We start from the raw sequence: 14,392 nt of genomic DNA, 5'->3' as shown, positions 1-14,392 counted from the left end.
TCATGCACTTTCTCCAGACTTCTTATCTTTTTTACACTTAGTCCCTGGAAGTTTTTATCTCAGCATAAACCAAAACAAGAAACATCTTATTTTATTGGAAGCTGGCTCTGTTATAAAGGCAAGGTGTCTGTTTCAGGATCACTGTGTTGGATCCCAGGCCAACACTCTGTCTGGTTTTGTTTGAAAGAGAGTTCTGAAATCTCTTCACTTCCCTCTGACTCCACAAACACAGTCAGCCCATCTCAAATTCAACTCAGCTGTGCTCAGATCAATGGAATCACCAACTAGGATTTCTCACAAAGTTTGGACATGGAGTTATTACTGGAATCAATACACGCTGTAAAATGTGCCTTGACTGCTTTCTCTCTTATGAAGTCTGGAGAGGGGGGGGGGGGGGGGGGGGCTGAATGAATGAAAATGAGAGCAGAGAAAATAGCTGAAATTATCAGGGAAATATTGAGTTTAAATAAATACTTGACGTTTCTTTTTTCGCTCCATACATGAAGGTCAAACTAACAGAATGAAAAAGCATTTCAAAATGAACTCCTTGGTTCTCTCTAAAGCTGTTTTGATTCACTTCACCGTACCCTGGAATGTTTATATCTCTGAACATGACTTATTCAGTGATATTCCTGTCAGCTGAAAGCACCGGGGATGTTTAGTTTATATCATACAAGGAGGGGAAAAAGCAGAATTCTGATACTATCTACATCCTGCTCCTAACAGCATAGGCGGGTAAATATTTATTCAGGTAAAATGTCAGCAATCAATTTCAGGAGAAGGACCCTCCACCTATTTGATGTTATGGATATTCATCTAAAGGAAAGGTAAAGGAAGATGAAAGGTAAAGTGACAGAATTGGAAGCGGCTGAAGGAAAAATGAAAACATGTAAGGAACAGATAAAGAAGAAAGATGAGAAACTGTAACATGAACACTTTTTTTTCTCCATCCTGTATGGAAAATGGTTCTCTTTACATGTGAGCATGTCTGATGGAAAAACAGTTACCTGGCCACTGCAAGAGCACGAGAGCCAGATAAGTAAAATAGCCTCAAGGCTTGTTGTGACAAGAAATAGAATAAATTGCCCTCTCCATAGGCCCCTTCTCCTCGGAGAGGTGAAGATCCCCTCCACTGCTGCCCATCCTCTCCTCTCCACCGTCTGCTCCCACGTCTGCACCTCCACCAAAATTGCGTCTTCGGGTCCCCCCGAGGTTAATTTGACTTTACTTTTTCCACTGCATTGTCTGATCTGTCCTGCACCCAATATCCGCGCACTGCCATCGCATCTCCCATCTCGCTGTGCTGTAACAGGCTAGGAGCCAGGCCCCTTATCTCTACCCACCCTCATCCCTCCATCCCGCATGCACCCACACCCTAATTCAATAACAGCGAGAGTCAGAGATTACCGCCATGTTTAAAGAAGGCAAAATGTAATTCTGGGTCCACATTAAAGTTATTATCTTGAAAGGCAGGGAGAGAAAACAGACCATACCAGGCAGCGCTCTGCATTTGGCAAAGAGGCAGCATCCTGATAAAGATAACAGCAGAACCAGAAGCTCCACGGTTTTTTCTCCCTCATAAGAATGCATCTTGTTGCATGGCTGGGTTTGAATTTCAGACTGCTCATTCTTTTGAAATAAAAAGAAGTAGACCGTAACTTTGTTCCGTCCTTGCATGAAATATGAAGTAAACAAAAGAAGGAGCACAAAGTCAAATTCTAACTTTGTGTGTGTGTTGCAGTTTTGCAGGATGACACTGCTCAGTAAATAAAATCTTGAGATTGAGGACGCTGATGTTTTATACAATCCTGTTTAATTGCCTCCCTGATGCTCTTACAGCAACTAGTGTGAGAGGCCTTTAATCGAAGTTCAACACTTTTCTTCATTTGTTTGCACGTACACCTTTACCTTGTCTCATCTGGTTTCTCCCTGCCATTTGTATTCCACACCAACAAACACTTTTCCTCTACAACAAACACGGAGTTTAACTTAAGCAGCCTTTAGCGAGCTTCCGCCTTTCTTAACAAATCACCTCATTGATTGGACTTTCTCCCAGGTATAAATCTGCTCGGCCCCCACTGAAAGGTTGGGCTTGCCAGCTCACCAGGACTGTAAGTCAAGACGAGGTTCCCATGTGAATACAAGGATAGTGGCAGCTACAGAGTCTGAGAAAACTAGAGACAGAAACTTAAAGTGATGAACCCAGTGTGGTTGCTCAATACATCAAAGCCTCGGGGGCTCTCCTTCCAAAAGACTAGCGGAAAGACTAGCTTAGTCAGCAATACGACAAGTTAGGACTTTCCTAAACTTTAATTGCACTTTGTCCAACTGTTTGATATTTCCATGCCTTGACCAGCATGCAAAACACAAAGGTGAGACAAGAGGCGCTGTTGGAAGTTTGATTTAAATGAGGTAGCGCCGGGACAGGTGTCCTGTCTAATTTGGTTTTGGAGCAGCACAGCATGGATGAAACGAAGATGGTCATGCATGCTGCACTGGGCCGAGGATGGTTTTACATGACTGTTTATGTACCAGCTGAACAAACAATATACAGTGTGTGTCAGCTTTGGAGGTTTCATTTTGAACTTAGGAAAGAGACAGGCCAGTTGTTCAGTTTACATGCTCTTCCAGCTCTCCAGCTAGTCCTCTACTGCTGGCTGCAACAGTGCAGGAGGTCTTTATCAGGGGCACATTAATAGCCTCCTGAGACCCTGGGGAAAAAAAGTTTAAATATTTCAGTTTCTTCAAGTTATTTGATGTAATTAAATGGGATGTTAGAAACATATTACAAAGCTTTGTTCCTCAAAAATGTGGACATCTGGTCAATGTTTTCCGTGAAGTATAATTATATTACATGATTGAATTAACTTAAAAAATGTAATATAAAAGGTACTGTGTATGCTTTTACCTGGTTATACGTGTGTGTGTGTGTGTGTGTGTGAGACAACAAGGCCTTAGTAAAGCCTTGTTTCCATGGAGCAGTATGGTTCAGTTCAGTACACTTTTTTTTCCTGTTTCCAGTGTGAAAAGTTGTGGATGGTACCACAGAACCGTTCTGTACCGTCCCCATTTTTGGTCCCCCCCCCTCTGTTGGGGTACCTAGCACACAGATCTGGTACTAAAAGGTGGAGCTGTGAACACTGCAGTCTGTTGATTGGTCAATAACAGATGGTCACTCTGCTCAGGGCTGAGTTGTGGCTGGTTTTGAGGCTCATGTAGCCAATGTTTATACTGTGGAGAGTTTTATTAGTAAACTGTTACTATAAAATGAAAGGATGTTTTGCTGCCTCTTGCAGCAGCTGGAGTCGGAGAAAAAATAATTTAATTCACTGGGTCGACTGCTGGGGACTTTTAAGGTGGAACATTAACTTGTAATGTTACTCAATGCATGAGTTGATGATATGAATCAGTCAACACACCTTAAATATCACTGTGACAACTTTGACCATTACTGCGGAGCATAGTTCCTGTGGGCTCCAGCAACACTAAACCCCTGAGCTTGCCTGAGAAAGACTAAACGCCCAAACCCACTATTCTTAAATATCCCATGGAGAGAGACTCTCACTGCAGCCTGTTTGATTTTGTTCTGAAAATGTCAGCGTGCAGCCTGTTCTGTGGACAATAAACGAGGTGCAGACTTCCATCTGTGTTACTGATAATGAGGAAATACAGTGAGTGCTGGACGAAGCAGTGAGTGGCATCAACCCCACCCATATTTAAGAGTTCTGTTTGTGGTGGAAACACTAGGGCGTAGGTACCATGTCTGAAGGGTTATTGTTGGTTCCAAAAGTACCATACCGAAAGTGTTTGGTGGAAACTGGGCTTAAGTCACCGAAATAGTGACAGCACATAACTCATTAAATCTCAACTTGTCGTTGCTTATTTATGGATGGAAAAAAATAGATGTTAATCAGTAATATTTTGAGGGCCTAAAAGGCAGAATTTTTAAACTCTGGACAGTGCCAGGCTAGCTGTTTCCCCCTGGTTCCAGTCTTTAAGCTAAGCTAAACTAGCAGCTGCTGGGTGTAGCTTCATATTTAGCGCACAAACATGAGAGTGGTATCTTTTCATTTTAATCTTGGAAAGAAAGCAGAGTTCCCTAAGTAAGAATGACATTGATCTTTTCTTGTCATTTTCAGAAAGACGGCAAATACGAGTATATGCCAACATGTTGTATTCACATCTTGCCACTCGCTGAGCCAATTTCTTCCTCTCTACTTGCCACTGTTACTGGCACAGCAGTTTAAAACTTGGAGCTTAATGATTAATTAACACATTCTCTGACTTATACTTCACTTGATCCAGATGCTCTGCACATAAAGCTGCTGCATCTATGTGAGTGAAAAGGTGCTAATTGGTAATTCTATCATTCATTCCATAACCAGTGTACGCTAAACATCTAATTGTTCCTCACCGTGATCACACACACACACACACACACACAACTCTTCAAGGAAATGTTTCTACTTGCCATCTTACAGTGTGCTCCTGTTTAATGTAACAATGTAATGCAATATTGTTATGTAAATTTTATAGGATGGATTTAAATAATTAAATAATTTAAAGAATTTCTAAAGCTGATTTGTTTTTCATAATGTGGTATGGGAAGAATAAATCAAATGTAAAACAACTGTCTGTTATCTTATGCATATTGGAAGTTATGGAAAGTAAATACTGCAAGATACAACAACACATGAACCAGAACAGAGGCCAATCAACATCAGCTCGGCGCCCGCAAGTCGTCACTTGAGTCCTCAGATATCTTGCAGACTAAATATCTGGACCTGACGGGAACTTTGTGGGTGAACTACAGCCAATGAGAGTATTGGCTGAGGACAGAGCCAAGTGGCACTGCGGAGCTTTCTATGGTGTGTGTGTTTGAGAGAAAGTGACAGAGGGGAAGAGAAGATGGAAGGTGGACGCAATGTTTCTGTCAGTTATTAGCCTAGTGCCTAACTCAGAATGTTTGTCACTTGATGACCTTGATATTTTCTACTAAGCACCCCCTGACCCCTGGTTGGGAGTCATCATACTAAATGTGGATTCCTCCCGGTGAAAAATCTCGTAGTTCTATCAAGTAGTGTGAAAACCGTAGTGACTCTGAGACTCCCAATTACAAGTTGGTAAGTTGTGTAGTGTGAACAGTACAATCAGTCTGACGACTCTGACAGTCGTGTGGTGTGAACTTAGCTCTACATTGATGCCGTATAAAGACGTATGTGTTAAATGTAAGGTTAATGAGTCATGTTCGCACTTTGTTTTAAGTTTTAATTACTTTTTAATCACCCTCCATTTGCAATACCTGCACTGTTAACCACCTCACACTGCGTCCATTAGCAGATACTTCATTATAGTGACAGTAATTTACAGTAGTTCTGGTGCCTGGACTGTTACTTCTGTTTTTAGTCAGGTGTTTCTCTATTCCTGTATATAGGAGTGTTTTTGTATGTATCTGTCTCTCTATCTAAAGGGTTAACTGGCAGTATAATGATGTTTGTGGGGTTTATTTCAAAGGTCAGAGCTGTTCTGTGTGTGTGCGTGTGTGTGTGTGTGTGTGTGTGTGTGAAAAGAGAAAGGGAAACACACTCACATGGTAAGAGGAGCGATGTTCTCGATCAAGAGGTTTGGTGACGAACATCTTTCCAAGCACCGGGTCGATATTGAACACCTCATTGGGCGGCTGATCTGCTCCCACCCCAGTGATGCTGTATCGGATGGAGATGTCCTTATCCTGATCTGAACGAATCTGCATCACAACAAACAAAGAACAACAGTCAATCGGTCAATCAAGTGTTTATTGAAGTCCCATAATGTGACTTTACTCCCCTCTTGCACTGAGTAAACTCAAACACACAGTCACCACAGCCAACATAAACCTATTGGTACAGTATGTACTGCAGGGTGTTTATTATTCAAGGACCAGTTTGTGATATACGGCCTTGGAGTTTAATAATTTTGTCCTTACACAACCTCAGAAATCTGATATTGCATATTACTCACTGGAAACATGCACAGGCACACAAACACACACACGCGGGGCACGCACCCTCGCACACACACATATTCATCACAGTGTGGCATTTCTAGCCACCACATACTCAAGGATTCCATTAGTGCTGCTGCAGGGAGTGCTATGCATTCTGTTTGGCAGAATTGGACTGCTTCAAAAGAGAAATTTAAATTCAATATTTCGGTGGGAGGGAGAAATGAAATCAACCTATATTTACTGTTAACTGACAGTCAGGTAGAGATTTTATTAAGATTTGCTGGAGCCAAGCTGGGAATACAGACAGGTTGTGAACAAAAGTGTCAATTAGGTAGGAAAGTGGGGTCGTAATTGTTGTGTAATTAGGGAAGCAACTACAGGCAACATGACAATAAACAAATTTTGAGGAGGCAAAAATGGGCCAGAAGAAAATAACAGTCTGAAATCCAGGGGTGCACACCACAAGAGAATTATTCAGTGACTGTGGGAGATGGGAAGCAGAATGTTCTTTAAGAAATAGGCCTGTTTACGTTGGTTCAGCTTTCCTCTTCCAGATTGACAACTAATAGGTGCATTAAGTGCACTGCTAGGCCTGTGATTTGGACTGAAGTGCTGTGTAATTGGGACTCATTTGGAGGAATTTTTCAATTTGGTGCCCAAATAGAGTCCAAACCTCTGAGCATCCCATCTCTGTCCATTAACTACATGACAACCCGTGAACATCAGCCGGTTTATCAAAATGACTCAATCATACACTTACTCCAGTATGCGGGCACATACTGTACACACACACACACACACACACACACACAGAGGAATGGGCCAACCTTTTTCTTCTAATCAATGACTATTTCAGTGGAGAGCCTAAGTGCACCAAAAGAGTACGGCTGTCCAAAGTTGTCTCCATCTTTCACCACTTGAAGAACCAATTTAGCCACACTTTTGACACACTAGGAATCCTGCCCTGCTGAGAAAATAGCTGGAGCAACTAACGAGAACAAGGAATGGACTTACAGTATTAGACAGGTGTCATCCTGACTCATCCTACCGGTGGAATAAAAACCTGTCACCATCACGACACCTTCTATTATCACCATTTCGCTTCCCCTCCTCTTCATCAGCACCGGCATTATCATCACCTCTCCATTAGAAAGATCCGGTCGAGGCGTCTTTCTAATCAAACAAATGTGATCAGTTATAGACACCTTCCCTGTAAGAATGCAAGAGGAGCTGTCACAACATCCCACTAATGCTATTTGTACATGTCTGTATGTGTGTTTTCTTTGGGGAATAGGGGGAGGAGAACGTCAGAATGCTCTGCACATATCTCAGTGAATTACTGCTGACAGCTATGATAATTAACGAGCTGCAGGCATCGACTGCAATTACTTCAAAGAAACTCTACCCGTTAAACACCAACAAACTAACAAATACCCAGCTAGCAGCTCAGTTGAACTCTCAAAGTGCCGCCATTACCCTCGTCTATAGGCAAAGCAAAGAGGCTGCAGCACACTGACTCCATCTACCTTTCCTGTCGCATTAGAAAATACAAGCAATTATTACACATCCCGCTGCCAACCTGTCTCCCCCTCTCATTCATCCCCCTCTTCTCCTCCCCTCTCCTTGTCTCTCCTTTCCTCTGCCCTCCCCTCTCCTTTCCAATTCCTCCTCTCTCATCTCCACTCCTCCCCTTTCCTCACATCTCTCCCCTCGGCTGTTCTCGCTCATCACTTTCTCTCTCTCTCTTTCTTCGCTTCAGGTCTCTGTGGGGACAGAAGCCATGCATGAAAAATGAAATTACTTCAATCCGTTGGCCTTGGCAGTGGCGTATAAATCCTCACCAGTTAGGAAGTGATAGCTCTCCATAATTCCATTTGGGTTTTCCCCGCCCCCCTGATTTCCCACCCGTTTCCAAGTTGTCCTGCTTGCTTGGGGGTTTGGGGGGGGGGATTCGGCTGCATGTTTCCACAGTCATTGAAGCCAATTAGCTCTCCCTCCCACAACGTTCACGAAAACACCTTTAAAACTGTTGAGGGACAGCGCCAGCATCCTTATCCTCATCTGTTTATATTCAACTGTATATATTTGTGTGTGGTTACATGTGCACACATATGCACATTTGCTTGCTCTGTCTGGCTCATAAATCATGATTAATATTTTATGTAGTGAATAATATGCATATATGCACAGCTATGGATTAAAAGAGCTCTACACAACATCCAGAGCATTAACACAGTAGCAAACAACTATTTGCTATGTAAAGACATAGTGGAGTAACAGCGTCCTGAGCAGAAAATGAGGTCACGCTCCCTCTGTGTGTGTCGTAAACCATGCTTCTCTACTTGTTTTTATGGTCCAGCTATGCATATATGGTTCACATGGATGGGCACGGTTATACAGGACGCAGCAGTGAACGACTCAGCGAGCTCCATGAGCGTCTCAGCCAGTGTAATATGATAACATGTGTGCCGCTTTTTGAGTATGCAGAACAAAAATCCTCAATTATTTTGGTTTGACGCAAATGAGAAGTTGTACTGAGTGGCAAACGATGGTTTAGTTATTTACAAAGCTTGGAAAATTAGGCAAACCACACTGAATAATACGGGCATACAATATGAGGTCAGTTTATGTAATGCATGTCAAACAGTGGTGTAGTGGTAGCTGATGTAATACCAGGTAGATGGGTAGGTTTCTCAAGATGAGTGGATATACTCTCCTTTATTTTCCAATGGCTTTTTGGCTGATAAGTTGGTATACTATAAACAACCAGTAAAAGATGTTGGTATACCCTGTTTACCTGTGTGTAATCTCTATTACAAAGGCATACAGAATACAATATTCATGTTTTCCTATAATTTGTTCATTTGATCTCACACCTACGCACATGGAAACTGATAGTCTATCTTGTAAGCTCATTTGGGCTGAACACCTGTTGATGCAAGATATTACATTGATATCCAAACACTGACCCCCTATCTGAGTAGATTTTCTTTGTTGGACATAATTGAGTCCATCTAAATGTCAGCTACTATTTAGTTGTGCATATTTTCTAAGTTAACATTATGATGGTTAATTTGAGAATTTATCTGAAAGTCATTTGAAAATCTGCAGGGAAGTCTAATTGTTGTTGGAGCCATGCCAGCAGCACAAGGAGCAAAAACAGGCTGTCTACAGGTATCAGTTAGTTAAATGTAATGCCTTTTAAGACCTGTTCAAGACACTTATTAACCAAATTTAGGGCAAGATTTTTGGACAAATCATGTTTCTCTTATTTAAGCAGTGTAGGTAAGCACTACAGGCAAGAAGTATACATGTGGTCTTGTGCAGAGGTAAGTGCTGTGAAGAAATATGGTTATTAGAGTGAGTTAAGTTGATCTACATTTTGCCAACAAGTAAGTATGAGGTAAAATGACAGTATTATAGTTTTTAAAGACTACATTACATTACAAATGTGGACTTTTAGATAGAAAGGCTTCACTCATTTTCACAAAAAGAAATTAAAAAATGGATTTATGAAATAAGGTAAAATGTCTGTAGTAGTTAAAACTGCACACATTTGAATTTAAGACTATTTAATGACTTTTAAGACCTTAGGGTTGTAACATTGAATTTAAAACATTAAGTCTTTTAAGGACCTGTAGACACCCTGAAAAATTTAAGTGTTGTCGAAGTTACAGTTAGGCATAAGGTCTCCTGTTGGTTTAATCTTGGGGTTAAAGGGATAGTGTACCCAAAAATGCCTCACAGTCTTGCACAAGTGCGCACACGTGATCGCGGTGCACAGAGAAGTAGTTAGAGCTACAGGCTACAATGAGGCTAAAAACAGAGTTTAAATGACGTTTTTACAAACAACTTTTTATGTCGGGACACTTGGATCACTATCACTATTAGGTTAATAAACAATTTCTTAGAGTCCCAGTTTTGCTAGCTTACCCAAAAGGTGAATAGACTACCCAATATGAACTGAAAAGCAGTGTTGAGCTTGTTATTCTAAAAATGTAATGTAATACTCATTCCTCATTACTCTTTTCCAAAGTAATGACATTGCCTTACTTATTACTCCCTGCCAACAGCAATTCGTTACACTACTCGTTATATAACTTTTCCATTAAACCCCATAAAATTGGTAATTGCACATCTCCTCAAAATTCAGATGTGTGCCTCTGTGTGAATGTCAGGGTCATTTCTGGTAAGTGTAGCTAAGGCTAGATTGCGTGCAATCTGAGGTGTTTCAGACTGGAGGTTTGAGGATGTGTTTTTCGCAACAGAGAGTTTTAGCACGACTACCTACAGCAATAGTGTTCTTCTCATCTTTCCACCTGAGAAGATCAAAGTAACTGGAATATTTTTAGCTGCTAAGGTAAGTGTTCCCGTCTTCAAAACTAGCTTGTTGCTTTGTCTCGTGCCTGCACAGTGCGACAATTACAAAAATTAGTCCACTGATGTGATCGTTAAATTTCAAGTCAGCAGTAATGTGATAACAAAAGTAAGGTTGTAACTCGTTACAGCCCAACACTGTTGACAAGAACGTGTATCGGGCTTACAACACTCTGTGTGAAGCAGGAGGTAAGGCACTGCCTCCCGGTAAAATACCAATGTTTTAGGCAATCCTGTGTGTGTATTCCACTCGCTAGCTATTTGCCAACGCTCTGCTCTACACACATAAGGCGGTTACCGCTGGTATCGAGAAGGCAGTGTCACAAAGCGTAACACCAAACCCTCCGGTTCTCAACCAGAAACACCATTAGCTGCTAGCCACTGACTAAGCCACCTCCATGTTGAGAGCCGTGTGCAGACAACCTCTGAATCATAGATACACTCTTAATATCATACAGAGCTCCTTTAACAGACCCAATAATGGTCGTTAGCTAGCTGTTGTTGCATGTTATCAGTCTCCTCCTTTCATCACAGCACACTGTGACAGGCAGGATGTTGTTTCAATAGTGAGCAGCTATCATTCTGCCATTTTCGCTTCAGAGAGGGAGGGAATGTGTTGAAAAAGCTCAGCATGAGATGAGCATGGAGAGCTTCTCATAACCGCATAAGTAGTTTTTATTTGCCTTAATGAAAAGAGGGAAACTCTCGGTCTCTCTTGCCACACTGCTATCTTGCACCTCACACAATAACATGCAGTAACACTCACATAAAATGTCTCCATTGGGTAATAAATAACAAAAGAATTCATTTTCAAGAGTGCCAATAATAATAAAAAAAAATGTTTTTCAGTTTTCTCTTTTTTTGTTTTTTTTTTGTTCCTTCTAATTTTTCCTCTGTTGTCTTGATAGTGAGTGTGTGTGTGTGTGTGTATCAGGGGGAGAGAGTGGAGGAGAAACGCTTCGCTAAGAGAGATTGATAGTGAGAGTGAGGGAGAGAGGCAGAGAGAGAGAGTCATGACTGTATCATCCGGCATCAGAAACCAGACACTGTCTAAATGACCTATTTGTCGACGGATCAAAGCAATTCCCTTCATTACTGACAACTTGTCTGCTTCTTAAGGAGATCTTATCAGTGAGCTTAGCTCCCTTCTGCCAGGCAAAACTGAATCAAATGAGAAATTATCATGGCACCGGGTCTTCGGGGAAAACAGAGAAGAGGAGATGAAGAGAGGGGAATGAATAACACAGAGGCGCCATTCTACCACCGCGCTTACTGGGTTGCAGAGGAATTAAATCTCACTTAAAAATGCATGTTAACTAACACTTTTAAAATGTATCAAACTAGTACTACTTAGATATGAGACTTCACCGCCTGTTGTAGATGCACACGACTGCATAAATTAATAATAGAATGATGTATATATTCAAATGAAATAAATCCAAATTGCATGTATTGATTAGGTGATCTATACTGCATGCTGAGAGGGTAACATTAGCATGAGATATGTGCAAAGATTTAAGCAGAAGTAGAGAGTAGAAGTAAGCTTGTAATATTTAATCACATAAGGGGAGGTAGAAAAATATTAGAAAGACCTTCGACTATGAGGCTATTCAATTAAATACCAGCACAAACTACAGCTTCAAAAATTAAACTGAATCATCGTTCTAACTGAGTCAAATAAATAATACAAAGAAGTATCGCCCACCTCTGCAGGTCCCCTCAGCTTTATAGCAAGTTTAAGGTCAATGTTTTGGTTTTTAAGATGCAACTTTACTGTTTTGGTTCACTCTCACGACTGTACTAGTGTTGCTTTGAAAGCGGACTCAATATTGGGCTTGGAGACACTCCAAACTAATACTAATGTGGCTTTGTACCCGCTGTAAATAAGCATGGCCTCTTTGAAAGATCCAGTGTGCAGGATTTAGTGGCATCTATTGGCAGAAACTGTATATAATATTCATTAATATGTTTTTTTATAGTGTATAATCATCCGAAAATTGTTCTGTTTTCATTACCTTAGAACAAGTTGTTTATATCTACAACCACACAGTCTGCCATGTTGCACTGCTCTGTTTCTACAGTAGCCAAGAATGGACAAACCAAAGACTTCCTCTAGATAGAGCAATTCACATTCATAGTTACCAGCCCCTCTGCAACCAGCATTGTCAAAAAAAAAAAAAAAAAAAAAAACAACGAAATTTTTTTTAACATTAAAGTGCTTTATTCAGTGTTTTTACTGGTTTAAAGCACCGGGTCCATTTGTTTTGGAGAGGAAAAGACTAGAGGTCTCTATCAATCAGATAATAAGGTTTCCGGTAAAAATGTTCTGAAATCTGAATCTTAAGTTATTGGAGAAAAAAAAAAGCAAAAAGCAAACGTTAGCAGGTGCTGGGCTAGTATCTTGGAACAAACACTGATTTGCAACTTAACTGCTTTATTCAAAGTTTTTTACCCATTTAAATCACCAGGGGTCTCATTTATAAACGTTGCGTATGCACAAAACGAGGCCTGAAAGAGGCGTACGCCACTTTACACGTAAAAGTTGAGATCTATAAAAACAGACTTGATGAGAGAAACTTTGACCCATGTTCATGAACATTTTGAAGACAGGAAATAGGTGACGCAGATGGTGAGGTGGAAGCCTCATTGTAGAAAATGTCAAATATTTTTGGCGCATGTCATTTTTGGCTTTTGTCCGTATGTACATTTTTATTATGGATCCTATGCACTGTTTTTTAAATAACACCCGTGGTCCTTTTGTTTTGGAGAGGAAGAGACCTCTGTGGATAATTCGGCTCCAAGTAAAAATCTTCTGAATGTCTGTATTAGTAAAAAGGTGAGCCAGTGGCCTGACTGAGACGAGCCAAACAGCGTTGGATAAACACCGATTTGTGACATGAAACTGCTTTATTCAGGGTTTTTACTGGTTTTAATCACCTGGGCAGTTTGTTTTGGAGAGGAAGAGACCTCTGTGGATTATTCAGCTCCCTGTAAACACCTCCTGAACAATGAACACTAAAACAATCTTCATCAGGAGAAGTTTTAGCTGGTAGCCATTTGTAATCCTCACCACTACATGCTGCAAAATCCCCCTTAATCCTACGTACTGCTCCTTTAAAGGTACAGTGTGAAGGATTTAATGGCATCTGTTGGCAGAAATTGTGTATAATATTCATTTGATTTCATTAGTTTATAATCAACTGACAATAAGAATCACTGTGTTTCTGTTAACCTTAGAATCAGCAGTTAATATTTGAATGCACAGCAGCTCGTCTCCCATGGAGGCCGCCATTTTGTTTCTACAGTAGGCCAGAATGGACAAATCAAACACCGGTTCTAGATTGGGCCATTTGTGTTTTCATGTCGGCCAGTGTAATTCTCCTACATGCTTGGCACAAGGGAGAAGTTTCAGTTTGGCCACTTTACCACTAGATGCCACCAATATCCTACAGACTGGACCTTTATGGCATGATTTATTTATTTCCTCTTGCTTATATTTTCTCATTTTTGTGGAGTAAATAACAAAAGCATCCATTACAAATCTAAAACCTTATGTCTACCTGCTCTGCCCCTAACATAACTTGAGAACGGCTCTACTCCAGTTATCCTGGCTTGGCTTAGCTGGCTCTATTTTTTTAAGATGTTTCAAGTTCAGACGCAGGCAGTGATGGGCCCCTCTGCTTTGTGTGATACCAGAGCCTTCCTGAGCATATTACCATTGCATTTGTTTGCCTTTCAGCCCACGCAACTCTCACCATGGCAGATTAGGAGAGAAGGCGCTATATGTAAACAAAGGGGAGGAACATGGAGAGGCTTAGGGCTCCAGTATACTCAATTCGAAATAGAATTTGCTGTTTTCACAGACACTGTTTATGCCAGTACACTCGTGGTGTTTGCAGGTCTGTCCTCCTCACCAGCGGATGGAGGCGCTGTGAAAGTGATGATACTGGCAGAAGAAGATTAAAACAGAGGAAGATTTAGAACAAGCCCTGGTTGTGTGTTCACAGAAGGGAGATGGTGTGTTTGTTC

General features: G+C 41.0%; 1 protein-coding gene across 1 annotated transcript in view; it reads right to left on the bottom strand.

Moving 5' to 3' along the window:
- The window catches only part of LOC117258412 (cadherin-4-like), a 340,223-nt gene that overhangs the window by 67,083 nt on the left and 258,748 nt on the right, over window positions 1–14,392 (bottom strand). Inside the window, exon 6 of the mRNA XM_033629314.2 lies at window positions 5,591–5,746. Coding sequence (XP_033485205.2) covers window positions 5,591–5,746 — 156 coding nt within the window. The remainder of the gene's footprint in view (window positions 1–5,590; window positions 5,747–14,392) is intronic.

This window comes from Epinephelus lanceolatus, chromosome 8 (assembly GCF_041903045.1).
Source record: "Epinephelus lanceolatus isolate andai-2023 chromosome 8, ASM4190304v1, whole genome shotgun sequence".
Lineage (NCBI taxonomy): Eukaryota > Metazoa > Chordata > Actinopteri > Perciformes > Serranidae > Epinephelus > Epinephelus lanceolatus.
The sequence above is the reverse complement of the archived record's forward strand: the minus strand, read 5'-3'. Positions and strand labels throughout refer to the sequence as shown.